Source organism: Lonchura striata, chromosome 9 (assembly GCF_050655825.1).
Source record: "Lonchura striata isolate lonStrDom1 chromosome 9, ASM5065582v1, whole genome shotgun sequence".
NCBI classification, from domain to species: Eukaryota; Metazoa; Chordata; class Aves; order Passeriformes; family Estrildidae; genus Lonchura; species Lonchura striata.
The window spans coordinates 22,269,262-22,280,877 of NC_140711.1; the positions used below are offsets into that span (position 1 = coordinate 22,269,262).

The 11,616-nt window shown below is 58.0% G+C and overlaps 1 protein-coding gene across 1 annotated transcript; it reads left to right on the forward strand.

The window, feature by feature from the left end:
* The first annotated feature begins 2,405 nt into the window (after positions 1 to 2,405).
* PTMA (prothymosin alpha) lies at positions 2,406 to 11,350 on the forward strand. Its single transcript, XM_021544325.3, has 5 exons — positions 2,406 to 2,543; positions 6,607 to 6,678; positions 7,343 to 7,436; positions 9,993 to 10,066; positions 10,496 to 11,350. Exons 1-5 carry the CDS (start codon positions 2,499 to 2,501, stop codon positions 10,541 to 10,543), a joined length of 333 nt encoding a protein of 110 aa, XP_021400000.1. The 5' UTR covers positions 2,406 to 2,498; the 3' UTR covers positions 10,544 to 11,350.
* Positions 11,351 to 11,616: the final 266 nt, after the last annotated feature.

Genomic DNA, 11,616 nt, shown 5'->3' on the forward strand with positions numbered 1-11,616 from the left:
CTAAATTCCGAATTTTCTTCCTGAAATATCCCACATCTCATTTTCTTTTTTTAACTCTTCCTGAAACGTGGGAACCCCGAGCCCGAAGGAACATCCCTAGTTTGAGCAGAAGGCACGCATGAAAGACAAGTTATAGCAGAAGTGAATTTTTTTTTTTTTTTGAGGGGTCTGGGCTTGGGTGGTTTTTTTTTTTTCCTTTCCTCTTTCGGACACATTTCGAGACTCGCCGGCTGCCAGCTCCTGGCTGGGCTGTGGCAGAGGGCGCTCCTGCCTCCAGCACTGCGAGCAACCTGCCCCAAACCCACTGAGTCTTGTCTCCGGGAATAGCAGCTGCCCTTGTCTCGAACACTCCAAGCGAGAGGCGTAGCCAGCAGCAACCAGAAATCCCGGTTTCCACAGCCCTGTCCTTCCCCTGAGTACATGGAGGAGCTCTCGCCCTGCTCCCGCCCAGTCCTGCCGCCAGGTCAGAGCGGGACATCCGACGTGAGAAATCCATCATCCCCAAAAGGTCCCGACGTGAGAAATCCAAAAATCCATCGTCCCAAAAGGTCCCTCTTGACAAAATGCCAGCAGTGCGCCACCTTCGTGAGCAGGGCACTGCTGTGTCGACTGTGATCCAAAGTGAGAGTTGCTGGTGGGGTCGCAGTCCCCGGGGCCGGGGGACGGGCAGGGCAGGGGGTGGCTGGCCGTGGTACGAGGTCACTCCAAGGGCCAGCGGCCGCCGTGAGGTCTCGGCCGTGCCGGTGCTTCCCGCTGCCGCCGCCCCCCCGGCCCTGACCCCGTCCCCGCGCCGCCATCTCCTCAGTGCTGCTCCCACGAGGGGCAGGACGCAGAGGCTGAGGAGAAAAGCGCTGCATGGTGCGCCCAGGCACAGACCAGCCTGTTTGCTGTGCTACTGCGCTGAGTGGGAGGGACATTTTGTCCTGGAAACGGAGCCCTGTCTCTGTGTCCAGCCGCCGGGCGTGTGGGGATGGGGCAAGGGATGCCGGCGCCATGACGCCTCGTGCCGCGACGCCTGGTGCCAGGCGGTGTGGGGACTACCATGGCTTCTCCACAGCTCTCCTGCAGCCGTGAAGGGAACAGCCCCGGGTCAGCGCGGCTCCTCGTAGCCGGGATCAGTGCCCACCGCCCGCGGTGGTCCCCACCCCGGGCCCCCGGCCGACCGGCCTCGACTCCGCTCCACAACTCCGCCCCGAGCCGCCTCCGGGTTTTCAAACCCACTTGGCCCTAGACAGACAGGCGGCTCAGCCAAGAAGAAGCCGCAAAGCGTCAGTCCAGCGTTCGCCTGCCGCTGCTGACCAATCCGCACCGCTCGAGGCCTATATCCCGCCCTCCGAGGACAGCTTCTGCCTCGGTCCGGCGGCCATGTTGAGTGTGGCAGCCCCGCTGTGCTCCGTCTGGAGGGGCGTTTTTCCCACTCCTTCACCCCTTGATTCGCGCTTTCCGCACCGGGGACTATTCACGCGCGGCTCTGTCTCACCCCTGGGGCCGTTGTGGGCAGCGGAGGGGCTCCCAGGGGACCGTAACACCGTGTGGTCGCCCCACGAAGGGCTCTCGGCGCCATCTTGAGTGTGGCTGAGTCCCCTCACTCGCCGCGTCGGTGCCCCGTTACCCCGCGGTGTGAGGGGGGACAGATGCGGCCGCGGTGCCCGCGGGCGAGGGGCACGGCCGCATATAACGGGGAGCGGCGGATGGGGAGCATAGGGAAGCTCCCGCTGCGCTTCAAACCCTGAACTCGCAGAAGGTTGGGGGGGGGGGGGGAGTAAAAGCAGCTTGGGGACTTTTTTTTTTACTGTAAAATAAGCAAACTGGTGGGAATCCCGCATTTCTGCGCGGCACCCTGGGCGGGCCGCCCCTCCCCGCTTCCCCTAGGGGCAGCCGCGGTTGTTGTGGCCAAAGTTTCCGCGGGGCGCCGAAAACACAGGGAACGAGGGGGTTAGCGGGGTACCGAAGGGCTGGGGCTGCCCCGGGACCACCGGCGGCCTCGTGAGAGCGCGGCTGGGGGAGGGCAGCGCCGGTTCTCCCGCATTACTGTTATTATTCTTATTTTTAACTCTTATTATTTCCCCTCCGCCCCTCCGCAGGCGCGGCGGGAGCTCCCCCCTCACTCCCGCCCGCCGCCTAACTCGGCGGGAGGGGCGGGGCGGAGGCGGCGGGGGCGGAGGTAGCGCGGGGAGGGGGGCGTGGCTCTGCGCCCCTCTGCGCCCGCCACGCTGAGACCGAGCCCAACTCATCGCCGCAGTGGCGGCGCTCGCCGGCTCCTTTAAGCGGCCGTGCCCCATTGTTTGCACCGCGGCCAATGGGCGCCCGGCGGCCGCGGCGCGCGCGGCCAATGGGGCGCGGCGCGGGGCAGCGCGCGCGCCGCCCCCCGGCTCTATAAGAGGCCCGGCGGCGCCGCGTGAGTTCCCACTGGCTCGCGCAAAGCCATCTTGGCATTGTTCTGCCCGCCCGCCCGCGCCGCCGCAGCCCCGCGCGACACAGCCCCGCACGCCCCCGCCATGTCCGACGCGGCCGTGGACACCAGCGCTGAAATCTCCGCCAAGGTGAGCGACCCGCCGCCCCGCGCCCTGCTCCACGCCTTTTTTCCCCATCTCTTTTAATATTTTTTTCCGAGCGATTTCTGGCTTTTTTTTTTTTTCCTTTTGTGTTTTTTCATCGGAATGTTTTTTTCTCCCCCTGCCTGTCCCGCCTCCTCGTTTCTCCCCCTTCCCCCTCCGTCCTTCGCGTTGAAGTTGGCGGCGCGGCGTGGTGCGGAGCCGGTGCCGCCGCGCTCGCCGTGCGGGGCTGCCAGCGCCGTTCCTTTGTCTACAATGTGCGGGAAACGTGCTCGCCGCCTCTGCCGGTGCTGCCGAGCCCCGCAGCTCCGCGTCCCGCTCCCTCCTGCCTTTCCTTGGGACAGTAGCTGGCCATCCCGCTGCGGAGGGGCTCGGGGAGCCGGGGGGGTACACGCACGGCAGTGCCTCGGCACCCGGCAGCGCTCGCTCATTCAATCCGCGGTGCGGGAGCTTGACAGCCCCGTCAAACTTGTGTTCCGCTCGGCCCCGACGCTGCGGGGGGATGTGGGGGGAAGCGCTCCGGAACACGCACGGTTGTGGGGGGAGGGGGGGGCGCAGTGTCTGTTGTGGAGTTGCTGCCGAAAAGCGGGGTGGGCGGATGGTTGCTATTTCAGAGTTGCGCCCGGTTCATGCGGGAGGGGCGTCTGCTGTGGCGGTGTTATCCCTGGAGTGTGGGGGGGACAGTTGTTTTTTCGGCGTTACCCCCCGGAAGGACGGGGGGGGGGGGGGCATTTGCGGTTTAGGTACTGCCCCATATTGGGAGTTACTATTTCGGAGGTGAAGAGTAGTAGGGGGTGATCCGGTGCTATTCCGGCGGGGCTTTTGTTATTTTTGGAGTTACCCCGGTGGGGGCACCCCCGCAGGAGGATGCCCCGGTGTGCCGGGGCGGTGGGGCTGAGGGCGCCGGCCCTGGCCCGAGCTCCTCGCAGCCGGGATAACTTTGCGAGTCGATGCTGTAGGTGATGGGGAGCGCCGGTACCAGCCGGGAGAGACTCTCCCGGGAGTCCCCGCTGCGGCTCCCGGCGCACGCCTTTGTCTGCGAGTCGCGGCGGAGCGACCCCGGGGGGACTGCGCTCCCCGAGCGGCCGCGGTGCGCCCCGTTGAGCCCGGGGCCACGGCCGGAAAAGTTGAGAGGGGACCCGACCCGGGCCAGTGCGTGGGAAGGCTGCGGGGGAGTGCCCGGCGGCCTCCTTACCCTGCGCCCCGACTGGCCCCGGGTCGCGCCGCTCCCGGGGGAAGCGCGGCTGGAGGGAGGGGAAAAAAAAAATCCGACCGGGAGGAGGGTTTATAAAAAACAAGCAACAAAACGCCGTTTCTGGCAGATTTCGATTTCACTTCTGTTTCCCGCTCCCGCAGCCATGCCCCTATCCCGCCTGCCCTGCCTCCGTTCCGGGGCCGCGGCTTGGTCCCCGTCGCCTCCGGCTCTCTCGCTGCCGGGAAGCGGCGAGCGGCTCGATATCCCCCATCCTTCCCCGGGGGAACGGGGCCAAGTTTGCCGTTAACCTTCCCCTGCCCTTTTTAACCGCGTGCGGGAAGGGGCCTCGTCTCTGGCTCGCCCTCCTGGGAGCGAACAAGGGTCCGCGCTGCAGGGCGGGCGGAGGCGCGCACGGCGGCAAGGTGACCCCCCCACACCTCAGAAGCGCGGAGGCACCGAGGCCGCTCGCTGTCGTCCCGCCTCGCCGTCCGGAACGCTCCCGGGAGGCGGGGATGGGGGGAAGGGGGTTCCCGCCCCGCCCGGGCGCCGCCCCCGGCCGGTGCCGCGGGGCGCCCACCACGTGCGGGCCTGGGAGCCGGAGTCCGCCGCACCGCCCCCGCCGGGACTACAGCTCCCAGCAGCCCGCGGGGCGCCGCGCTGGCCGCCGGCCAATCAGCGGGACGAGGAGAGTGGCGCGCGGTTTGAATGGCGGCCGCGCGCGTGGCGGCGCGGGGGAGCCCCCTGGCGGCGGGAGGCGGGGGCTGCGGCCGTGCCTGGGTCCCGATTTCCCCGCTTCTCACCGGGGGAAGCGAGCCGAGAGCAGGGCCAGGGGAAAGGTAGAGCTTTCCGAGCCAGTGGTATGCGGCTCTACGCCGCTGCTATTCATTCCATAGACAAACAGCCCTGACACACCTATAATTAGAGGCTGTGTCCCAGTCTTTGCGCCAGAATAGCAATGCCTGCTGCACCGGCCCTTGGTCTGGACGCCACTGCGCATATCTGTTTGTGTTGGACTGGGAAAGGAAAAGGGGGAATCTGATGCTCTCTGCAACCCTGTTGCTACCACAAACTCCATGACCTGGCATCGTGATGGTGGTTAAACTGAGCGTTTTCAATAATGCTGGAAAGGTCAGGACTGGAGATCTGTCCAGCTAAAATGCCCAAAAATGAGCTGTTACTTCACTGGAAGAATTACTTGCAGTGTGTGAACAACTTGTTTTAAAAAGAAGTGTTGGGCATATTGGGAGGTGGAAATTCTGACTGCTTGACATGCTCTGTGTTTTTATGTGGGAACTGCTTTGTTGCCCTCGTGCCCATGTGCCTGGTGTGATGCAGCAGCTATTGCCCCGTGATGCAAAAGAGGCCAAATGGTTGTAATCAGTCTCTAGGGAGCAGAGCAGTGGAAGCCACTGACAGTGTAAAACTGTGGTCGCAGTGTGGAGGAGGTGGCCTGGGATTCATGTGTGAGCAGTGAAAGGAGGGAGCTTGTGTGTTTGCTTTACTCCAGACTCCTGGGTTGGTTTGCTTAGGTGAGGTTCGATCAACAGGTGTTGTCCCCCCTCAAAGCTTTGCTTTGCTTCAGTGAAAGTCTTTCCTCAGTGTACTTGGCAGCTGTGGGTACCTCTGGAAGCAGCATCTGTCTGTTTAAGAAACCTGGTCGTCTAAAATGCCTCTGCTGCCTCCTCTGTGTAATCTGCAGGGCAGTAGAAGCCCTCCCAGAAGGAAGCGGTGATCACACCAGCAGGGCCGGGCTGTGCTCTTCCCTGCCGTGTTCCCACGAGGCAGTGGCTCCCCTCCCGGCAGTGAAAGTGCCCGCTTGCCGTGGGCGGCACCGGCAGCTGCAAAGGGCGGGCAGGAGGGGGGGGAAGCCACCACAGTGGAGCAGGAGCTTCCAGCAACTTTTAAATACCTCATGGTCGCTGCTGAAGCCGGCTGTGGCTGTGCTGCTGGCCCTGGGGAAGGGCCTCCCTGCTTTCCTTGGCTGGGGAAATGCTCACTGTGCTGAAGGATCTCACTCCAGTTGATGGAAGAACAGAAGGGAAGGAGGATGCAAGCAGAGATGCCAGTGTTAAATCCAAGTGTTCTTAATGCGGGAACATAAAGTTGGATCCTTCAGCCTGTTTGCTGAGCGACTTGGCATGACATTTTGACAGTGATCAATAGCAAAAACACACAAGTTCCCACTCTGCTTGCAGTGGAGGCTTGAACCAAACTAGCCAGGCATGGCTCTTGGAGCAGTGTAAAAATAGACTTCTTCCCCCACCCCATCCTGTTACACTTTAAGCTGTGAGCTGGATGCTGGAGCCTCCTCTCTGCTGCTGTGAGAAAGACCAGGCATGTAATATTTGCCGTATGATTTTCGCTAGGCAGGGCAGAGACCACAGCCTCTGTTAATGAGTCCCTGGGAGTTGTTCCTGCTGTGAAGGTACTGAGCAGCCGTGGATGCCTGCAGCCCCAGGACAGAGCCCATCCTTTGGACAGGGCTGCTGGCTCCCCATGGCATTGCAGGAGCGTGCACGGACTGTGCTAAGATGGGCAATCAGCCAGCTCTGCTGCTGTTGAGCATATATGCAGGCAGCCAGCTCTGTCTGTTTGGGAGCTCAGAGGTGAAACAGAGCAGTCTCTTTTTTAGAGGGCTGTTCTGGCAAGGCTGACTTGGATTGAGATTCGCCCCCATGTTTTCCCGTTCCCAAGGAGGAGCCAGAACGTGGCGACCAAATCACAGAACAAATCTGTACGAAGAGAAACCAGCGCCTGCTCTCGCTCTCAGACTGTGTTTTTCACACCTGATCTGCAGCTTCTCTGACCCAGACACCTGGAATCGGGGTGACTTCTCTGCTTTTCTGCTCCTTCCAGGATCTAAAAGAGAAGAAGGAAGTTGTTGAAGAAACAGAAAATGGCAGAGATGCACCAGCCAACGGCAATGCTGTGAGTATGGCTGCTATCTGCTGGGAGAGGCAGTCTGGCTTTTTGTTCTCCTCTTGCTTTTGCTACAAGTTTGTCCGTAGCGCAAAGAGGGGATCCCTCTAAATGGTAGCCCTGAGCCCTGTGAAGCCCTTCAGCGTTTGGTGCTTCACGTTACACAGACACTCCCAGCCTGTGGGCCGTTCATGTGTGTGCAGAAGAGAAGAGCTGGGCTTGGATTCCCTCCCTGATAGCTGTGTGAGCCTGTCCAGTATCAGCTCATCCCTGGGCAAGGATAAAGAGGAAACAAATTTTAAAACCCACTAGGATTTACAGTGTTACAACCACTTGAGCTGGGAAATACATAATGTACAAGTAAACTGGTTGGTTTCCTCTTTTAACATGCTGGGGGAAAATCACTGTGCCGCATTTCCATGTGTCATGAGAGCCATTACAGGCTTTGTCTCAGAGCTGCAGCCCCAAGTTACTGTGGGCTTGATGCTTCGTGCCTGGGCTGTCTGGGTTTAATAGACTCAGGCGGAAAGCAGGGTGTGTGCCCAGGGCTCTGGTGGGCTGGTGCTTTGCTTTCAGCAGGAAAGGTGGGAACACATACTTGTGCTGAATGTCTCTTCCACCTTCTCCCTTTCCCAGTGCATTTTTTTAAGTGATGTTTTGTCTTGCCAAGGAGAACGAGGAAAACGGAGAGCAGGAGGCTGACAATGAAGTAGACGAAGAGGAGGAGGAAGGTGGTGAAGAAGAGGACGAGGAGGAAGAGGGTGATGGTAACTTTGTTTGTTCCCCCCACCCCTATCCCACAGCCGTGTCCCGCTCTGGACAGCGGGCTCCCGGGAAGCGGAGGCGAGCAGAGAGCAGCGTCTCCCCCTCGCGGCTGTGGGCAGGGAGCTCCCGCCAGCCAGGCTCGCTCCTTCCTCGCTTGCCTGAGCCACTGCTGCTGGGAGTGAAGTCAGCCTTGAATCCCTTCCAGCAGGTTGAGGGCAGATTCCTTCCTCCCTCCCTCTGGCCAGACGGCACCTTACCGCGGCGCTGAATAAGCGCATTAGCCCTTCCGTGCGAGTAGTAAAATCTGCCCTTGACTCCTGCGAGCACAGCTGCTGCTGCAGACACCAGCACTGGCCACTCAGACAGGGACAGTCCTGGGTGGGCATGCCTTGGCCAAGGCACAGAGGATGTGTCACCATGCTTGTTCACAGAGCAGCATGATGAGAGGCTCATGCAGCCCTCTTTCCCAGGCCGGATGCTGTGTGGTAACAGCAGAGGAACCTGTGGCTCTTACCTGATCTTCCAACTGGAAGTAGATAGGCTTTCTTTGAACCTTCTATGGCTGCAGTGTCCAGTGTCTCCCTGCCCTCTGCTGCTTTCTGACCTGGCCCAGCCCAGATACAGGTTTTGGCAGCGGTGGCTTGCTGGATCACTTCTCATCCTCCCCGTTACTATTTTTTTCCCTCAAGATCTGCTTGGATGAGTAACATTGTTTATCACTTGTTAAGGCTAGGAGAAAACCTTTCTTTCTTGTTAGGCTGAGATGAACTCAGGGCCCTGATTATCTGTTACTAGGTTAATCCTCTGTGAATTTTTGGTTTACATGCTGACCTACTAACCTGCTGGCTAGTTTTGGGAGACAGGGACAGGGCTGAAAATTTAATGACCATTAAACCAGTGCTTATTCTGAAAGTGTGAGCCGGGAAAGCCGCCTCCTTTGGGGTAGCCCTCTCTCAGCAGCCTGCTATTCCCTTCAGTAGGAATTGGTTCACTAGGAACAGCTGGGAATGGTGACCTTCTTTAACTTGTGGTTTTAACCCCTGAGGACAGATGCAGAACTGCTGTGTGCTGTCCTGAGCCCCTTTACCCCCAGCCTTACTTTAGGGTGGATGAGATTGGGCATACTTGGCTCTCCCCGCTGCTCTCGAGCAGGAGCAGAGAGGATGTGTATGCTGCAGGCGCGTGTGTGGGGTGGAAGTGTTGCTTGGATACTGCTGTGACAAACCCGGAGAGCTTTGGTCCCGCAGTGCCAGCCCTGCTCTTCCCAGCTCAGCGAACACAGGCACGATTTGGCACACGGTGCCTGGAGACGCCGCTGCCTTGCGGGGATCCAGCACAGGCTCTGACTGCTGGCACGGGCTCTGGCCCTGCTTGCTGCCCTTGGGCGATCCCTGCCTGGGAGCTGCACCTGAGCACTGCAGGAGAGAGATTTAAAAGGCAGCAGGTCCAGCTTGCATCAGCTTTTTTAGCCAAGACTTGCAGCCAAACTCCCGGGGCTTGACAGCAGAGGAGAGCTTGAGGGTATATTTTCCTCTCGCATCTCTCCATCCCATCTCATTATTTGCTTTGCTTAAAGCAGCTCAAAGAACTAAAAATGCTCCCAATCAGCTTGGCACTGTCACCTGACCTGCCGGCCAGCCCAGTGCATGTGATGGCTGCCGGGGTGTTGATCCATCGCTGGGAGCTAATCTTGGCCCTTCCTGCTGCATGGACCACACCGCAGCTGGGCACACGTCAGGAGAGGAGAGGGGAAGGGAGGATGGGCTGACCTTAATCCCCCCAGCCCTCCAGGCTGCCCGTACGTGTGGCTCATGGCAGTGGTTTAAAGCCAGCTTACTGGCCTTAACTCTCTAAGTTTTAGTAGGGTCTCCTGTTACACAAGAGACTTGGGACAGCTGAGAAGCTGTTCTGCCTCTGGGCTTGCCCCTGAGCCCCCAAAACTGGCCAAAGGTCGTTCTGATCCACTGACTCAGTCGTTCTGATCCACTGGCCTATTTGAGCTCAAAGTGGGTCAAAGAAAGCCCAGAGCTCGCTGCTCATCCTCCTGGCTGGCTGTAAGATAAGTTGGAAGCATTTGTTTGCTGTTCTGATAATTAGAAAGTGTTCTGACTCAGAACTAATGCGTTCTGGCTCTCTTAACTCATTAAAGATGGACTAATAGCTGCGAAGGGAAGCAGAAGTAATCTGGAGTGGTTAGGCAGAGCAGCCACTAGAAAGAGTTTATTCCTCTCTTTTTTTCCCCTCCATTTTTGCCATGATTTCGGCACTTGTGGTAGGTGGTGGTTTTGCTATCTCACTGTGTTACAAATGCAGTGTGAATCAGACTTGAGGCTGCCAATCCTTATTTTCCCTTTGGTGGGTCAGGTAATTTCAGGGATGCCAGAAAGCCACAGTGTCCTCTGTCACCTCTTGTCCTGAGCAGAGTCTGCCACCTGGGGAGATGGGGGACATGGTATCACAGGGTGGGGGTGAGGCAGGATTAAACCCAGAGGGGGAGGTGTGTGGAACTGGAACTCTCCCTGAGGGTCTCACATTTCCTCCCTTTGTATTCCATGCAGGTGAGGAAGAGGATGGTGATGACGATGACGAAGCTGAGGGAGCCACAGGCAAACGGGCAGCTGAGGATGATGAGGTAGGAAGAGTAAGCAGCCCCTCAGAGCCACACATGTCCCCAGAGGGCTTGGGAGGGGAGAGGGTGTCAGTGGGGCCAGAAGGGCTGGGCTTAACTCTGGGGCTGGAATGCTCTGCCTGTGTGCTCCAGGGACACAGCCCAGTTCTCTTTATACACTGGCCTGGTTAGAGGAGTGTCTGCTCCTGCCCAGCAGAGCCCTGGCCCTGGGCTGGGGAGACCTGGAATGCTCATGGCAGGCCTGGGTGGAGGCACTCAGGGGCTCCCTGAGAAGACAGGATTTTGCCTGAGGGAGGGGAACACCTGTGGTGCTCAGACCTTGTCTGTGAGGCGGGGAGGGACCCCAAACTCCCCTGCCTTGGGGTGACTCCTGCCTGCCCCCAGCAGCCCCACTCCCCATCCCCTCTCCTGATGGCTTTGCTTTCCCCCTAGGATGATGACGTCGATCCCAAGAAGCAGAAAACCGATGAAGATGATTAGGCAGCAAATTTTTTTTTTTTTTTTTTTTTTTTTAAATAAGGAGGAAAACAAACCAACAAAAATGGCCAGCGCGTCCTCTTCACCCTTGGGACTCCCGTTGCAGCCCCCTTTCCCTCACACAGCCCCTTCCTCCCCCCTCCGCCGTGGTCATCCTCACCAAGTAGAGTGAACCCCGTCCCCGCCCCCCGGCGCGGCGCTGCCACTCAACGAACATGGAAATGATTCGCCCGTTAGCGGGGAGAGAAAACCCCCCTTCCCCCACCAACCCTCTCCCCCCAAGCACCAAAACTTCAAGGCCCTGCTTTCTTTCTTAAAAGTACTTTAAAGGAGAATTTGTTTGTATTTTTTATTTACATTTTATATTTTTGTACATATTGTTAGGAGGTCCGCCATTTTTAAGTGATCTCGGATTGACCAAAAGGGGGGCTTTGAAGTGTATATCTCTCTTGTTACCTATCTCTGACTTTACTTGTGGTGTGACCAGGCCCAAACCATTATCTCAAAGGAGAATAAAACAAAACCTTGTAAAAAAAAAAATTAAAAAAGACAAAAATGCAAAAAAAAAAAATTACAATCTTATTCTGAGCATTCCAGTAACTTTTTTTGTGTATGTACTTTAGCTGTACCATAGATCGTGGTTTGTATGAGGTGGCAAGGCCAAAGATAAAAAGGTTTTCTTTTTTTTTTTTCTGTCTATGAAGTTGCTGTTTATTTTTATTTTTTTTTTTTTGGCCTGTTTGATGTATGTGTGAAACAATGTTGTCCAACAATAAACAGGAATTTTATTTTGCTGAGTTGTCCTAACAAGGCTGCCTCCCAACTGCTGCTTTTTGTTTTAGTTTTCATTTGTTTTAATTTTTTATTTCTTTCTTCCCTTCTTTATCTCCTTTCTTTCTTTGCTTTGGACTTGGGCTGGGAAGAGAGAGAGAGGGGGGTGCAGGGTGTTGATGGGGAAGGGTCTGGGGGCTGTGCTGTCCCCCTGCTGCTGTGGTGGTTGGGGAGGCAGTGTCTCTCCATGTCTGTATTCCTGTGGAGAGCTGCACCAGTGTCCCCAGCATGGCCTCTGCATGATC

Coding starts and splice junctions, on each gene's coding strand:
- PTMA (XM_021544325.3), top strand. CDS start 2,499: ATGTCCGACGCGGCCGTGGACACCAGCGCTGAAATCTCCGCCAAG. Junction 7,437..9,992: donor CGAGGAGGAAGAGGGTGATG/GTAACTTTGTTT, acceptor TATTCCATGCAG/GTGAGGAAGAGGATGGTGAT. Junction 10,067..10,495: donor GGGCAGCTGAGGATGATGAG/GTAGGAAGAGTA, acceptor CTTTCCCCCTAG/GATGATGACGTCGATCCCAA.